Source organism: Gopherus flavomarginatus, chromosome 9 (assembly GCF_025201925.1).
Source record: "Gopherus flavomarginatus isolate rGopFla2 chromosome 9, rGopFla2.mat.asm, whole genome shotgun sequence".
NCBI lineage: Eukaryota > Metazoa > Chordata > Testudines > Testudinidae > Gopherus > Gopherus flavomarginatus.
In genome coordinates this window covers 22,706,616-22,724,145 of record NC_066625.1, presented here as the reverse complement: position 1 = coordinate 22,724,145, position 17,530 = coordinate 22,706,616, and the positions used below count along the sequence as shown (strand labels likewise).

The window sequence follows — 17,530 nt, the reverse complement described above, 5'->3', positions numbered from 1 at the left end:
TCTAAATAATCACATTAGTTTTCCATGATGGAAATATTAAACCTCTTTGGAAATATTAAAAATACCTATAAACTGTTTTCATTAATCAGCAAAAACAATGGAGCTTCATTCTACATTTTATAACAAAAATGCACATGCAAGATTTGAATACCTATACTGAATATAAAGTAATGCAATTAATTTTGCATTCAAACAAGTTAAATTTCCTTGTTAATTCAGTAAAAACTATATAACTTCCATACTGAAAACATACCTTTACAGATATAATATGGTCCTACATATTGAGTCTTTGTTGGTCTTGGACGTATTTTTTTCCATGATTTATCTTCAGAATTCTTTATTTTACCAATTAGAATATCCTTTTTACACTTATGCTCTAAATTGGGATGGTAAGTGAAATCCAGTAACTTAGGCCCTAAAATAACAGAAAAATTGTTAATCGTTTACATAAGCTACAAGTAACTGTGGCACTTGTAATCAGGCACATGTCCAAATATGAAATGCGTGAACAGACCTAAGAATTCTTACTGGCACCAATAAATTTGAAGAGCCAAAGTAATCTTAAATAAAAGGGGGGGGGGGCGGGAAAAGAGTAGAAGGAAATTCTGCAAATACTTACAAGACCAGATTCAACAAGAAAAACAGAAGGTAATCTTAGGAAGATTTTACAGTCTTCCTTTGCTTCTGCATGGGAATAACCATCTGTATTTTTCTGTTTTTGCAGGCCCAAATGGGTAAGTTTTCATAAATCTGTTTTGGGCCTCTAATTGCTCATCTCTAATAAGTCACTGAGAACCATGCAACTAAAATCCCAAATTCAGTCAACTAAATATTTAATTTTTATTAAACTTCAGCAGCCAAAGAGTGAATTCAAAGAGAGAACACAACCTCAAGTAAAAAGTCAACTTTTGCATTCTGTAGGAATACAATACCAGCCCCATGGTCTAGTTGGTAGTTTTTTTTTTTAACTGTCATGTGCTAAATACAGGGTTCAAAAGTAGGTCTATTTTGCTTCCAAAGCCACAAATACTCAGAATGCATGTATACCAGCAAGTGGAATTTAAAAGTTTCCAATGCTCAGTGTCCATACTAGTCAATAAAAGAAGTTACAATAACCCACTAAGAATAGAGTCTGGTGCATTCCTGTCCGGTTCTCTTTGAGCAAAAAGTTCATGATGGAACTGTGTGGTTTCAGAAATGGGTAGGAAAAGCAGGGATGCAGAGAAACAAGGGAAGAAACCAATGCTTTGTTAAAAAGGCTAACTAATGGATATATCTTAAAGTTCATCCTTCAGCATTTTCAAACTGCTGCTTTTTATTAAAAATCATGTATATGTGCCATTTCAAAATCACCCGCTGATCCTCCTTACACAACAAAAAGTAGTTTTAAACTACAGATAATAAACTACAATAACCATTCCCTAGTTACGTCAGTGTAATATGTTTTATTGCTCTAACATTTCAGAATGTCTATAACCTGAAGAATAGTGCTTGATTTTAAGATTAGTCTTGATGAAAAAAAGTTGCTTCTAGAATACATCTGTGTAACAGCAACAGCTCAGACCTCAAAGATTAGTTGTCTGAATGGCTCAAAATAGGTCAAGACCCTCTGTGTCAATAAAGTGAAGTTAATAATTATTGCTAAGGTTTGGAAGCATCACGATAATGGATTTAGAATTAGTATGAAAGAACAATAAAACAGATGGGATGTGAAGGTTACCAGGTACTTTGAATTGCAGTTCAATTCCCCATGACCAATCAGAGTGAGTATTGCAAGTTTTTAAGTCTTGAGCAAAGGTGTCATTCTTCAGAGTACCCTGGGGGTTGGGAGGAAAGTGAATACAGAACGTGAATGACCTTACACAGTAAGCCTTCAGCGTGAGGAAAGCATGTAGTGATTGGTGGTGGTTTTAGAAATTAAGAACCCATTAGGACAAGACCACAAAAATCAAGAAAAAGGTAGAAAAAATGGTTGCAACATTTTGTGACTCATTATTCAGATCCATATTCTGTTTGTAAATGATACACAACTCAGAAATGAGCACTTCTAGAAACCAACATTTTAATTTATGACACTGATATAGTAAATATGTATTTAATTATCAAACTGACTTTCCTGTGTTCCTTACCTGTTTTGACAAAACATAACTGGCAGGCCTGTCTTAGTTCATGTGTACCTTCCAACGGGTTTCTTCCAACAAGTGATGCAGCTATGTTAGCAGTTCCACTGCTAAAAATATGTGAAAAGTCATTCCTAGTTTGACCTGCAATTCCCATGTAATCCTCAGTCCCAAAGAAAGTATTAGGGCCATTTATCTGCCAGAAGAAACAAGATTTAACTTTATCTGTCAACCTCATTTTAATATCTCCACAACTAGAACTTAGTTAGTGAAAGTTTTCCTCATAACATCAGATTGTCTTCATATAGGGCTCAACTGTGAGCCTGGCTGTGTATCCACACAGGGGAATAAGGGAGATAAGGAGCCCATATCCCCATTACAGGCTGCATACATTGCCAGACCCCACACTGGCACTGGGAGAAGTGCAGTAGCTGGTGGGCTGAGTATGCAAATCACTAGCTCCACTGTACTCCACCTATACACCAGCCAGCCACTGCTGAGTAGGCATTTGGGTAAAATAAGATACATGAGCTTCAGCTGCAAATACAATACCGATCAGATTGAGAGTCTTAGTCACAATATTGTTACTGCCCTGCTTGTGGACCACTGCAGCTCCATACGGCCCCTTATTTTGTCTGGACTGCAAGGTGGCTAGACAGCAAACTCACAAAAGATAACATTTCAGATAGTTGTGACCACTTGTGGTCATTTTAAGCTTCCATGATGCATTTTGCTAAAAAGTTTACCAAATTAAAAAATTGGATAGGACACTAGTAAATACAATTTCCTCATTTAAAATTTCCCCTGGATTTTCAGAAAACAGTTTTGGTTTTGAGGTGTGTTTTTTTTTTAAACTTTTTTTTTTAAACTTTCTGTTTCAGAGTGTTGCTGTGTCCTATTCAACAGCTACTGTTTTCCCACTCCAGGTGCTACATTTTAATGGTGGATGAAGCTCTCTCTGCATTTTTAAAACACTAAAAAAATAGAAACTTCCTTAAGCCCTGGTGACTAAATACTAAAAAGTTTTAATCCATGAAGGAAAACAAAGATACTTACAAGTAAAAGAGAGGAATTATTGCTGTTAAGTGTTGGTGTTCCATCTCTGGACAGATCTGGACAGTGATTAAGAAACAATTTCAGTTATTTCCCCTCCCAGCACATTTTATTGATGTAAGAATTGCACCTGCTAGAGGTGACAGGGGTCAATGTCTTTTCCCACTACATGCAAGTGCCTTGTGGTCTCTGGACAGAAAAACAAGGTAAGTCATGTTGAGTTACTCAATCAGTGAATTACCTTTAATAGCAGCCTCACAGAACGTGTTTTGAGGCAGTCACCGTAAGGACAGACTGAAGAGAGAGAGGTCCAGATGTAAAAGGTGGGCAAACAGGCAACGGTTCACTTTCAAATCCCTGGTTGTGGACATGGTTAGGGAGAATCTACCAAAATTTTGCAATAGCCATTCTTCTACAAAGAATGTACAACTACAAGATTTTTGACTGATATAAGGGTGTTTATTGCATATTTCCTATTTAGCTCATTACTGATCTCAGTATTAATCACTTACGCCTAATTAGATTCAGTGTTAAAAAAATTTGCTTAATGGGTCTTTGCTTTTTTTTTTCCCAGTGTGTGTGCTCCATTGTGTAGTCATTTAAGAATCTTGTGATTAAAAAATTGTCCCATTTACTCCCATTTCACTCAGGCACATATTAAATCCCCAGCCCCACCTCGATTTTTAAATGGAGTTTAAATTTACTTCCCCCTCAGATTAATTTTACATGCCCAGCATCAAAACCATTTTAGTTCCCTTTGTTTAGCCCTATGACCTCACTCCCGATCCTGTTTTTTTCATTGGTTGTCCCACGTAATTATTTGGTGCCACAGACCTGTGGATCCTCCCCTTAGGCTGGGGGGAGGTCCTTTAAGTAGTTCCTGGATACCAATAGGATCAAAACAACTTTAGGAAAACCTATCTAACAGTTCATGATGATCCAGCAGAGGGCGCCCAGAACACATTTATGTAGATGCCACATGAACAGTTGCTTTATTTTTAATTCTTGATAACAGTATATATTGACTATATAATTTGATACATTTAAAACAGAGGCAAGTCAAACTGCCTGAAAGTTTCACTACAAACCTTTAATGTTTAAACTAATTGGCAGTGAGAAGTCAGCTGTCATTAATAGGGAGTGAGAGAAGTCTGTGAAAGTAAGATTAAACAGAGACTCATTCTTACCTCTTTTTGAGTCACTGATTGGAAAGGTATTTAAAGAGGAACAAAAATTTTCCAAAGAAGAAGCCAGAGGCTGTGAATACATTTCTGAAAATGAGGCTGCTGGAACAAATCCTGCACCAACTGGTAAAGTTCCTAACAAAGTTGTGGAGAAGGCTATATTAGGAGCTACACTAGCTGATGGAATGGGTCCTCTGACTACTGTCGTTTGCTGGAAAAAAAGAAGAGAAATATTTTTACTCAATATTCAGAATTTTTTCCCCCCCCCCCAAAAAAGGTTAAGTGGTCTTCAACAGTCTAGCTTTCAGTAATTGGCTTTGTTTTAGTACAGAAACCCTATCTCTGCACAGGTAAAGGTAAAATGAAGAATATCTTGAACTTCAGTCCTTCACGCTAAATTATTTCAGACCCTGATGCTGCAGAGACTTAACCATGTTTAACTTTCTACACAGTGTATAGTCCTACTAACTTCAGCAGGACTAATCACAATACGTAAAGTTAAGCACAGGTTTAAAACTTTTGCAGGACAAGAACCTGAAAGTTTAGTTTCTAAGTAACTTTAAATACATAGACAAAAGAGGCAGCAGAAATTAAAGAGGCCTAAAAAAAATCTAGGGGAATTTTAAGAAGTCTTATTCTAACATGATAGATTGTTTCCTGAAATTTCTTTACTTTGCAATATCTATTTCAGAAATTTAGGAAGTTACATTTCTCAGTTTATTTTAAAATACTGAAAGTTAAATATTCAGAGTAAGGCTTCTAAATAATGTTGCTTTAAAAAGCACTTTAAGATAGAAAATCATCACACACACGTCTCAAAATTGAACCTTATTCTAAATTGTGTCCACTAAATCTGCATGAAGAATCTATTTCCTATAGCCTCATTAGTAAATTATACCGATAGTATTATCTTGACTAGATTCACGCTGATTTGGGAGGAACTATTATTCACTTTACAGTTACAATCTGCTCAGGAATTAGCATGATCTCATTTCCTTACTTCAAGAATAATGCTATATGCTACAGTTAACATGTCAACATACGGGCAGGTTACCACCTCCCACCCCAACTGGACATCAGAGAGTAAATAATTTTATGAGAGACTGCATATTTGTGTTAGTTCAGCAGTTCATTTTCAAATTCTTTTAGAACTGTCAGATATACACCATCTGATCCAAGTGATCTGCTATTTAATCTGTCTGTCTGTTCCAGAACCACCTCTCAACACCTCAATCTCTGACACTGCTTCATCTTTATTACCGGATAAGTGTTGGTCTGATAATGCTGTCACTATTCTAAGAAGAAACTGAAAACCATGACATTTCTGGGAAGTTCATATTAGAGTCAAAATAGACATGGTGCAATTTGATAGACTAGGCATTACTATAGTTTACACACTTAGTTGTGAGCCTGCTTACTCAAACTAATGATTGAAATGATTCCTCTCCAGAAAAAGTTAAAAACAAAAAAGTTTACTGTTACATTTTCATCTGAGTCAGGTACAGAATCAAGTAGTTCATCAAGTTCTTCCCCAATGCTAATATCATCATCATCTCCATCTCCACAATCTAAACATGCTTCTGGCATAGAGAAAGAAACATTTCCCCCATTTGCCAGCACTACAGAAGGCAGAGAACTCTTTTCCACTTGAAGAGGCATGATGGAAGATATGGATTGCACAGGTATTGAAGCCAAGTCACTTGACATTTCCGGGACAAAGTTTGATGAGGAAACAGTAGAAAGTGTCTCTTGTTTCTCTTCTGATAAATCTGAAACAGGTAATTTGGGAAAGAAACCAAAACTTTTAGTCAATGTTTTGCCAAAATAAATAAAATAAATAAATAAAAATAAAAATTAAAAATAAAAAAAAATTTTCACCACTTTTAATCAGGCACAAATATGTTTTGCCTTAAAGAAATTTAATTAAGATATAAATGCTTAAGAAAAGCACACAACTGGTTTGTATTAACCAATTAACTTCAAAAGAAAATATGCAGATATGTATTGCATATTGGAAATATGCAGATATGTATTGGAATGTTGCATATTTTGACATACTAAGCAAGCAAGAAGAGTCGGAGACTTGTGGCCTAAGTTATTACACGCTATGCTTTATTCTGCCTCCCTACATCTACCCCCTCAGCCCTATTTTTTCCAAATTACAGAAGTTATATTAGAACACCACATTAAAAACATAAAAAAAAAAATAAAAAAAGAAGAGGGAACAATAACAAAGTCAGGAGATTTAAATAAAGTTTGCATAGCCACCTTGTGTGTATATGCATAAGAGAATACAGGATAACAACATTCACTCAAATCCCTCAAAACCCTACACACCATCTATTAAGTTTAGTTTGCTGTCAAATTAAAAAACTGTTCTAAAAAGTGATATGTGAAGTTATTTCTTGGACTGATTTGAGAAATTTTTTTTTAAATTGGCTTTTATATCTATTGTATTTTTTAAAATATTTTTTTAACCCTCTGAAGTAGAGACTGTCACCTTTACAAGTCACTATGGTTTACTTATAATCTATGACAAGTGATGTGGGAGAAAAACACTGCTGAAGACAGACAGACAGACACACACACACACACCCCCCAGAAAAATACCAGTTTCACAGAAGTCAGACTCAGAAGAGCTCATTTCATGATTCAGATACAAGAATTTTACAAATTTTTAACAATGACAAACACATCAGTGTTGCACTCTGTATCTAGCTTCCTTTCATTAACAAAACAATACTGTAGTCCAGGAAGACTCACCTGACTCAATATCTTCTACACAAGAATTTGGCTTCTGTAAATAAGTAAAACATCAATCAATTAACTTGAGGTGCAACAAGACTGTTCAAGCATACATTTTTAAGTTGACCTTATCAATCTAAGTTTGACCTAAAATTTAGCTTTTGTAAAATTTATGAGAATTCGGGAGATTTCCACAATTAAAGATAAAAGAAAACTGGCTTTTCAAACAAAAAGAAACCAAAACATTCCTTGCATTGTGTTAAACCCAAGCATTGCAGCCATAAGAAACCGAAATTAACAAGAGAGAGACTAACTTAATAGATTTTCATTTTGTAAAATAAGCTAAGTTCTTCATTTACTATTTAGATTTAAATAACAGTTTTAAAGTGTTCCTGTTTACTAATGTAATGTGCTACCAATTTTAGCTAACATCGGTTTACAATTTAGGTGGACTTTATACTTCTAAAGACTTGCATCTGTGCAGATCTCATAGTACATCTTTACTAGTGTCTGAGTTGCATTCAACTTGCTATCCTTAACCTATGTGAACCATAGTACTCACTTGGCTATCTGTAGTACTTAAGTTGTCATTAAGTACAGAAAGCAATGGTTAACTGTATCAATGCAGCAAGACCTCGCAAATAATAAGACCAGAGTAAAGACAGCATTTTTAACTGTATCTTTTATTCAAGGAAGTTCTTGGACAAAGATCACTTTTATCCAAGTTATGATGTGATTGAGTAAGACATTTTATACTCCTGGGAAAACCGAGCATAACGTTAGTCAGGAATCCTAACCGTTGCCTAAGATACAGAAACTTTAACCAAATGTTAACTGGACAGTTTCACTTCACTGTAAGAATACAGAAAACAGCTCTTTCAACATCAATTTATACTGTGAACATGTGGAACCTTACCTTAATTAATACTTCTCCAGAAACTGAGTTTGAGGAAGTTGGCTGCAATTAAAGAGGTCATTGTAAGTATATAGTTGACATTAAAAACTCAGAATGAGGTTAAATAAAATAAAAATCTTCCTTACCCTTGCTCTGACATATGCTTTTCTTATTTTTAATCCTAGTTTCTGAGCAAGTTCTTGAGTCAGCTTTATCACACTTTCATCCTAAAAGGAATGCATATACATTTCTATATATATTTCTATACACACACACACACACACACACACACACACACACACACACACCCACCCCTCAGGCAAAGTGATACAACTGTTTGGAATGAGAAAAGTAAACAGGAATTATAGTGTGCTTCTGACCCTACATTTAAATAAAAACTATAAACAACATCTGCCAATAACTGAGTTCCAAGATATCTATCATTTTACCCAAGATGAGTTCATATCCATAAAGACAAAGGCCTTCGCCAATTTAAAGTGGGATTTACAGATTCTACACTGAGTATTTTTTGTAGTTTTACAAACTGAAGGCCACACTTCTACTAGCATGTCATCTATTAAAGAACATCACTGAATATTTAAATTGGTTTTGGGAATATATTCTGTTGTATCTGGAAGCATCGTGTTAAAAGTCATATTTCAATTTGTCCTAGTTAATTCATATTTTAGATGACAGCATTTAGAATATTTGACAATTTACAGTTTGTATGACATATTCTGAAAACAAAGTTACAAGAAGAATCAAGGCAGATCTACTTTAAACCTTAGGGACAAAGTATTCAAACTGGAGTACCTCAAGTTAGGCTTTCAAATTGAAAATTTAGACACCTAGCTAAGTGGTCCAGTTTTCAGAAGTACTAAGAAGAGAAACGCCAACTGAAGTGGTCATGTGTGCCCAGCACTTTTAAATTTTCTGGCCACTTTGCCAAAGATTTTGTCTTGAAAAATAAATTTAAAAAAAAAAGCGTCTTACAATTCACAGTCAAGCCTTCTAAAGATTCATTTTGAACAGGGTGCCAGATTAAAGATATATATTCATCGATATTTAGAATAAAAAGGAGAAAAAGTAACCATTCACTCCACAGCATAGATAGCAAAAGAAAAATCCATTATGGAAACTAGTCAGTGACAGAAGCCACCTGAAACCAGGCAGAAGGGGGAATGCCAAGGATAAAACAGTCACGGGTCTTAAGCACAGCACAAAATCCATCACGAACAGAATATTCAACTAGTAATAACACCTGCCATTACATTACTGGGATAAGGAATATTTACACCACTCTTAAGTGCATTGTCTTTTTAAGTGGATCAGGAAGTTGAGACAGCAGCTGCTGCCCCAGGCTCTCTCTCTCTCCCCCTATCGGTGTGTTCCCACTCTGCTCTATATGGAGAAAGGGTAAGCAGGATGTAGGAGCAAGGAGGGGAACAACCTGACATTAGCACACCCCCCCCCCACACACACACACAGCAAGGAGGCGGTTTGGGGAGCAGCTCCAAGGCAGAGGGCAGGAGCAGCACATGGCAGTGGGGAAAGGGATAGCTGCAATTGCTAGGCTGCTGGCAGCTGCTGCACAGGGAACTTAAGAGAGCAGGGAGCTGACAGGGAAAGCTGATAGGGGGGCTGCCGGTCTATCTTGGTTCCAAGCCCCCCCACCAGCTAGCTCCAATAGGCTGCTCTTCCTGAAAGCAGTGGACAAAGCAGGCAGCTGCCAAAACAACGTTAGAAGGGAGCATTGCACAACTTTAAACAAGCATATTCCCTACTTGATCAGCAACATAATGAAACAAGGTTAACCAGGACGACTTTAAGTGAGGAGTTATTGTACAATGAATAAGTTTTCGAGAAAACACTGTACTACATAAAGTACCAGCTATTTCCAGAACATTATCTGTAAATTAAACTGAACATATAATTTACTTACCTGTGGTACAGCCAGAGAGCATTTTGCTACAACATCGTAAGCCTTCTTATACCTTCCCAATTCATTTAAGGCTTTGGATTTCCGATACAGAGCTCTGAAATTGTTTTCATTTAATCTTAAAACTATTTCACAATCTTCTAGAACTTTATCATGCAATCTCTGTGAGAAAGGCAAAAAAGTTTAAGGGCTTATTAAAAAAAATATTTTGTTACTAGAGCAGTAGATTCAAATAGCCTATATTTAAAATCAAAGAAAGTGCTGAAAAACTGTACAGTTCCCAAGTAGGGTCTCTCCTTAGGATGTTATTCTTTCCTACTGTTTTACTTCTGGACAAAAAAGTGAGTAACTCTGACCCAAAATCCACCAGCTGTTTATTGTTCTTACTATCAGCATGGAATGTTATGTAGTCAGATTACAAATGAAGACAGTATTTTACCGAAGTATGCTAGAACCCTCTCTGTAGTCCACCTAAAACATAATTCAATCTTGACAGAATAAAAAAAGTTTGTATTTATTTCAAGGATACTATTTACTATGTTTAATGAAAAATCACTGAACCAGGTAGCACGGCAGAGTAGTTACCTTACAAAAGTGAGAGTTCATGAAGCAAAAGTACTAAAGCCTTATTGTACTAAGCCTCATGATCCTAGTTTATATTATTTGACAGAAGTGCAGTGTATCTGGCTCACAGAAAGACAAACAGCTCTATTACTTGTATATATTCTGGTTAGTTCAGGTTCTAGATAAATCCAAGGTAGAAGTAGTATAAGTTTAAGATTTTATTTTGAATTCATTCTGGAAATAAGACAGGGTTTTCTTTATGTAGTTGGAAAGGAAAGAAACAGTAATGATGCCTTTGGTTCATTAATTCTTTATATTTGATAGCAGTAAATGGATCACTAATGGTAAATGACAAACGGAAAATTTTAGAAGAGGCACCACAGATTATTTGTGTAAGGAAGAAGTATATGGCCTCATTCATCAGCAACTTTTCTAGACAGTTAAGGAGCAGCACTGGTACTATATATACACTTATGCTCCCTACATAGGTTACACGTGGCCCTTTTCAACCAGGGTGACCTTAGTGTAAAGCCCAGTGAAAATAGGGGGCATCATTAAGATCCCCCTCCATGCCCCCCCCAAGAACCATGTCCACCCACAGGCCAAAAGACAGTAGGGAAGTGGGTATATTAGCTGTACAAATCTTATCTGAAGGACGAACCTACTGCTTTATTAGCATTTGAGCCTGGTATGACCATTTTACATTAGTAGGATACTTCTAGTATTATTGTCTAAAAATATCCAGACACATGCCTACATATTTAAAGAGAGAAGAAAGAGAATCTTCAAGTTCTGAATCATTTTGACAATTCTCAAACCATAACCAAGAGCCCTTTATCTGAATTTTCTATGTACTCTACCTGAAAAGTAGAAAAAGCTTAAATAAAAATAACTTACCAAATTTGAGTAACATGCTATCCGGTTTACATGCAGCTTCTCTAGTATTTCATTGGAAACGTGGATTTCTTCAGAATTGGCATAATCTGATATGTTTAAAGCTTCTGTATAGTGGCTCAGTGACCTTCCCCAATCACCTTCTCGGTATGCATCATTCCCTTCATTGAAGAGATTTCTAACAAGCCCTCGTATGAATAACTAGAACAAAGAAACACTCTTGAACAGAAGAACTCTCTGCAAACACTTCATACTTCTGAATATATAACAACTCACAATTTTCTCGCAACAAGTTAATGGGGGAAAAATTGAATGCAAAGATTTGGTTTCCAGGTTAAAAGAAAATACTTATCTTGCTACTTTTATGTAGTGTATTATCTAGGCATTTCTAAAAGGTACCCATTACCGAAGAACCTAGGCATAAATGTAGGGCTACAACTGTTGACAAAGCAGCTCATGAAAGATGTATGACGTATGAAAGAGTTACCCTTTGCAGGAATAAAATACACACACAAATTATTATTTATATATATATATATATATATATATATATATATATATATATATATATATATATATATATATATATATATATATATATATATATATATATATATATATATATATATATATATATATATATATATATATATATATATATATATACACACACACACACACACACACACACACACATATATACATACATACATACATACATATACACACACACAGAGGTATTTCACACTGAAATCTCAGAAGGGAAATGTTTGGATCTGACCAGCTGCCAGTTCATGTCCAAGACTCAAGCCACTGAGAAAGGAGAGTTTTAATATCAACAGAAAGCGAGCTGCAAAACCAATTACCAGTTACCTACAACTGCAGAAAGATGCCTGGTAGATTCACATGGTGAAGCTACCTTCTCCTGATCAGCAATTAGGTGCTAAACTAACTTTACTGAAAATAGAACATGATCTTGATTCTTGAAATTGTAGGATCTAAATTTGTAGCCAAGGTTGAGTGAACTGGCAGTCAAACAATTCTCTCTGAGCTACTATTTATTTCTGTACATTCAAATACTGTATTATACACATAGCAGATGGGACAAGCTAGTGAAAGGTAAATACCACTGTAGTTTATCACTATTAAAAACTAGTAAAAAATGTCACTTAGACCCTCAGAAAAACTGATTTTTTTTTTTTTTTAAAAAGCACTACAAGGAAGAGATTTCCACCCATTATAGAATCATACATTTCAGAGAATAAATTTCATTACCTCATACTGTTCTTGCGTCCCTGGATAGGGCAAAGTAGACCTAGGAATTAAAGATAAGCAAATTTTGTAAATGAATAAGTTGAATATTTGTTTTTAACAATCGAAGGGTTCTGAGTGCTATAGACAAAACACTAATTCATTCCCCGAGCACCATCCATTTTGTATACTTATGAGACAGGAGTCATAGAAAAAAACAGTAGTTGTTAGTTACATGATTGCACACTATTGTAATGCTTATGGACCAGTAGCCTAAATTAAGGGTGTATGGTCAGCCTTAATTCTGGCATTCCCTAACTTCCAAGTGCTTGATTTAGCAACCTTAATGTAGTCTTTGAAAATGCATCCCTACATACACGGGACAGCTAGAAAGAGAGAAAAAAAAATGTTTGGGGGCCCTGACTCCCTCCCACCTCTGTAATTTTATCAGCATAGAACTCCCACACCCTGATCAGATACATTCTGAACATCAGTAGAGGGTGAGTAATCACTGCCTTAGGCAGCAGTGCTGCCCCGGGAACTGAAGAGAGACAAGACCATTTCTGCTTCAAACTGCAGCCAAACAATATTGGGAGGTAGAGGAGCACAGGAAGGATCACCTTATTTTTGCTCCAGTGAGAATCTGGGGCAGTCTATAAGTGGGAAAGGGAAGAATTTCCCTTCCCCTGAAAATAGTGATAGCTGGAATGGACTAAGGAGTTCAGTAGGCCAATTGCAGGGAAACAAGTCTTCCAGACTGGAGCACCCCATTCCTCTCTCTAAGGTTTAAAGAGCTGCTCTTTCTCCCAGCAACCTTTCTGAACTGCCATGTTGTGATAAGAGAGGAGAGCCTGCGTGTCTTCTGCTCTCCCAGGCCTCTCCATTTCCAGGTTGGAGTAGGCAAATATCCCGCTTTGAGAAGGGGCTGTGTATGAAGGGAAAACACAGGCCCTCACCATTTCCTCCTCCAGTATTACATTAAAAGGGCTTTTAGGCACATAGATGGGCGATGAACTCTACATTCAAGAAAAAAAGAACAGGAGTACTTGTGGCACCTTAGAGACTAACAAATTTATTTGAGCATAAGCTTTCGTGGGCTACAGCCCACTTCATCGCATGCACAGAACAGAACATATAGTAAGGAGATATATACACCTCTACCTTGATATAACGTTGTCCTTGGGAGCCAAAAAAAATCTGACCGTGTTATATCGAACTTGCTTTGATCCACCGGAGTGTGCAGCCTCGCCCCCCCAGGAGCACTGCTATATTTGAATTCGTGTTATATCAGGTCACATTATATTGAGCTAAAGGTGTATATACATACTGAGAACATGAAAAGGTGGGAGTTGCCCTACCAACTCTAACATTCAAGGTCAGTAGATGTTACTACAAATAGCCTGCTGAGCTCCTCTGGAGCACACTTTCACCATCTGCACTAAACCCATAGCTTCCCCAAACATACAGGTGTTCTTTCTCTCCCCATATTTGGCAACCGCTGTTTGGAGTAACAGTCTTCGCTCTTCAGAGTGCTCCACCTGGCTTACCCCAGTGACACAATGCCACATGAAAACAGGAGACATATCTCCTACTTTTGTTAAAGCAAAAGAGGGTCAATTTGGAGCCCCAAAACATTTAAAACAAGAGTATGTTGAAATGTGCATACATAATGAAGTTTGAATTGGCCAAATACTCACCCATATCTCACTCTTTAAAGACAGTATAAATTGAAGGACTAACCACATTTTAAGTAGGATTGCATGCACACACACAAAAAAACCCCATAAGAACATCTGTCATAAGATCTTACTGTATAAATTGCAATCCTTTCTTGATGTCCTGCTGTCTGATACTTCTGACTTCAGGTACACTGGACATGTTACCCTCCACATCCACTTTTAATTCTGCAGTTTCTGAAAGAACAAACAGAGGCTTTTAACATGGCCCCACTCACTAGCATATTTGCCTCTAGACCAGAAGGGTCAAATCTCACACCAGGGCGAGGTTCAATAACAATGCTGATACTGCACTGAAGTAGGAATGAGAAGACATTTTTTCTAGACAATGCATTAAAATTAAGTTCCTACCATAAGCAGGGATGGGCATAAGCCGAGTGTCCAACCCAACATTCTCTTTCCCCCGCACCTCCTGTGTTGCATGCAACAGTTTCAAAGAGCACTTCCCTGCCAAGCTCTATTTCTTTCACTTGCTGAGAATGTTATTCCTCCACTCATAAAGGACTAGATACACTTCACTTATAAGTCTGTCAGTGCCTCTGCAAAAATAGCCAGGCTAACCACTACCAAATAGTGGTAAGTGCTCTGGCTATTTATGGATTTGTCCACTCTAGATGGAGAAGGACCATGTTACAGTCTCAAACAAGCTTGGCAAGCCATCAGTCGAACACTTATTCAACCTTGGTCAAATATTCCAGCAAGAATGCCCTAACACAGGTTATGGCTACTTCTTTGATTGCATCAAGTACTCCTGCGGGAATTCCGCATGTGCAGTGATGCAGAATTTGCACAGACAGTAATGTTGTGAGTGCAGGATTTCCTTTTTCTCCCACAGAAATGGGTTACAGAGATGCTGGCCACCACTAGGGTCTACTGGACCCAGAAGAGCCTAGCTTGTGAGTAGAAGACACCGGGGTGGGAAGGGGGATGGGAGGAGGAGAAGGAGATGGAGGACTCCTAGCAGCTGCAGTTCCTGGCATGCTCTGAAGGAAGGAGACGGTGTGCAGGAAACTCCACACAAGCCTAGTACCCAGCATCAGGCTTTTACTCCCTCTGGGCTCTAGGGGAGGAGGGAGTGCAAGTATAGGGGCTGGGGAGAACCTACAGCTGAGCTCTGAGGGAAGGTGTCTGGGCTGGGGGGAGGGGGGCATCCTCTGCTGGGCTCTGAGGGGGAAGGGACAGCTCAGTGGTTTGAGCATTGGCCTGCTAAACCCAGGGTTGTGAGTTCAATCCTTGAGGAGGCCATTTAGGGATCTGGGGCAAATAACTAAAAAAAAAAAAAATTAAAATCAATTAAAAAAAGTTAATTGTGATTAAATCGCACTGCTAAAAATAGAACTGACATTTATTAAATATTTTTTGGATGTCTTTCCATATTTTCAAATATATCTACATAAAATACAAAGTGTACTGTGCTCACATTTTTATGAAATATTTGCACTGTAAAAATGAGAAACAAAACAGTATTTTTCAATTCCCCTCATACAGTGTACTGTAATCTCTATCATGATAGTGCAACTTAGGGATTTTTTCTTACATAACTGCATTCAAAAACAAAACAATGTAAAACTCGAGAGCCTACAAGTCCACTTAGTCCTACTTCTTGTTCAGCCAATTGCTAAGACAAAAATACCAGAAAACACCATCCTAGCCACCAGGGACGTAGAGGAGCTCTACACAAACATCCCATACACAGATTAGATGGAATACAAGCTGTCAGGAAGAGTATCCCTGATGATGAACAGCACAACCGGTTGCTGAGCTCTGTGCCTTTATCCTTACACACAAAACTATTTCAAATTTGATGACAAATATATACTTCCAGATCAGTGGCACCGCTATGGGCACCTGCATGGCCCCACAATATGCCAACATTTTTATGGTTGATCTGGAATAACGCTTTCTCAGCTCTTGTCCACTCACGCCCCTTCTCTATCCATGCTACATTGATGACATCTTCACCATCTGGACCCATGGGAAGGAGACTCTGGAAAAATTCCACCATGATTTCAACAGCTTCCACCCCACCATCAACCTCAGCCTGGACCAATCTACACAGGAGGTCCACTTCCTAGACACCACGGTACAAATAAGTGATGGTCATGTTAACACCACCCTATACCAAAAACCTATCGACCGCTATGCCTACCTTCATGCCTCCAGCTTCCATACCAGGCACACCACACAATTCATTGTCTACAGCAGGGGTAGGCAACCTATGGCACGGGTGCTGAAGACGGCACGTGAGCTAATTTTCAGTGGCACTCACACAGCCCGAGTCCTGGCCACCAGTCCGGGGGCTCTGCATTTTAATTTAGTTTTAAATGAAGCTTCTTAAACATTTTAAAACTCTTATTTACTTTGCATACAACAATAGTTTAGTTATGTATTATAGACTTTTAGAAAAAGACCTTCTAAAAAGGTTAAAATGTATTATTGGCACGCAAAACCTTAAATTAGAGTGAATAAATGAAGACTCAGCACACCACTTCTGAAAGGCTGCCGATCCCTGGTCTATAGCCAAGCACTGAGGTACAACCACATCTGCTCCAACCCCTCAGACAGAGACCAAACACCTACAAAATCTTCACCAAGCATTCTCAGAACTACAATACCCGCATGAGGAAATAAGGAAACAGATCAATAGAGCCAGACATGTACCCAGAAGCCTCCTACTGCAAGACAAACCCAAGAAAGAAACCAACAGAACTCCACTGGCCATCACATACAGTCCCCAGCTAAAACCCCTCCAACGCATCATCAGGGATCTACAACCCATCCTGGACAACGATCCCTCATTTACACAGGCCTTGGGTGGGAGGCCAGTCCTCGCCCACAGGCAACCTGCCAATCTGAAGCATATTCTCATCAGTAACTGCACCCTGCACCATAGTAACTCTAGCTCAGGAATCAATCCATGGAACAAACCTCGATGCCAACTCTGCCCACATATCCACACCAGTGACACTATCACAAGACCTAACCAGATCAGCCACACCATCACAGGTTCATTCACCTGCACGTCCACCAATGTAATATACACCATCATATGCCAGCAATGCCCCTCTGCTATGTACATCGGACAAACTGGACAGTCCCTACGGAAAAAGGATAAATGGACACAAATCAGATATTAGGAATGGCAATAT

At 37.8% G+C, this 17,530-nt stretch overlaps 1 protein-coding gene across 2 annotated transcripts in view; it reads right to left on the bottom strand.

Moving 5' to 3' along the window:
- The window catches only part of ZC3H7A (zinc finger CCCH-type containing 7A), a 49,526-nt gene that overhangs the window by 19,970 nt on the left and 12,026 nt on the right, over positions 1-17,530 (bottom strand). The window contains exons 2-13 of one of the 2 annotated variants that reach the window (XM_050966418.1): positions 14,456-14,558; positions 12,670-12,709; positions 11,398-11,595; positions 9,940-10,098; positions 8,144-8,224; positions 8,019-8,060; positions 7,121-7,154; positions 5,840-6,126; positions 4,361-4,568; positions 3,177-3,232; positions 2,130-2,316; positions 254-415 (exon numbers count right to left, since the gene is read on the bottom strand). In XM_050966418.1, coding sequence (XP_050822375.1) covers positions 254-415; positions 2,130-2,316; positions 3,177-3,232; positions 4,361-4,568; positions 5,840-6,126; positions 7,121-7,154; positions 8,019-8,060; positions 8,144-8,224; positions 9,940-10,098; positions 11,398-11,595; positions 12,670-12,709; positions 14,456-14,523 — 1,522 coding nt within the window. In that variant the 5' untranslated portion in view covers positions 14,524-14,558. The remainder of the gene's footprint in view (positions 1-253; positions 416-2,129; positions 2,317-3,176; positions 3,233-4,360; positions 4,569-5,839; positions 6,127-7,120; positions 7,155-8,018; positions 8,061-8,143; positions 8,225-9,939; positions 10,099-11,397; positions 11,596-12,669; positions 12,710-14,455; positions 14,559-17,530) is intronic. The other variant, XM_050966417.1, reaches the window with a different exon arrangement.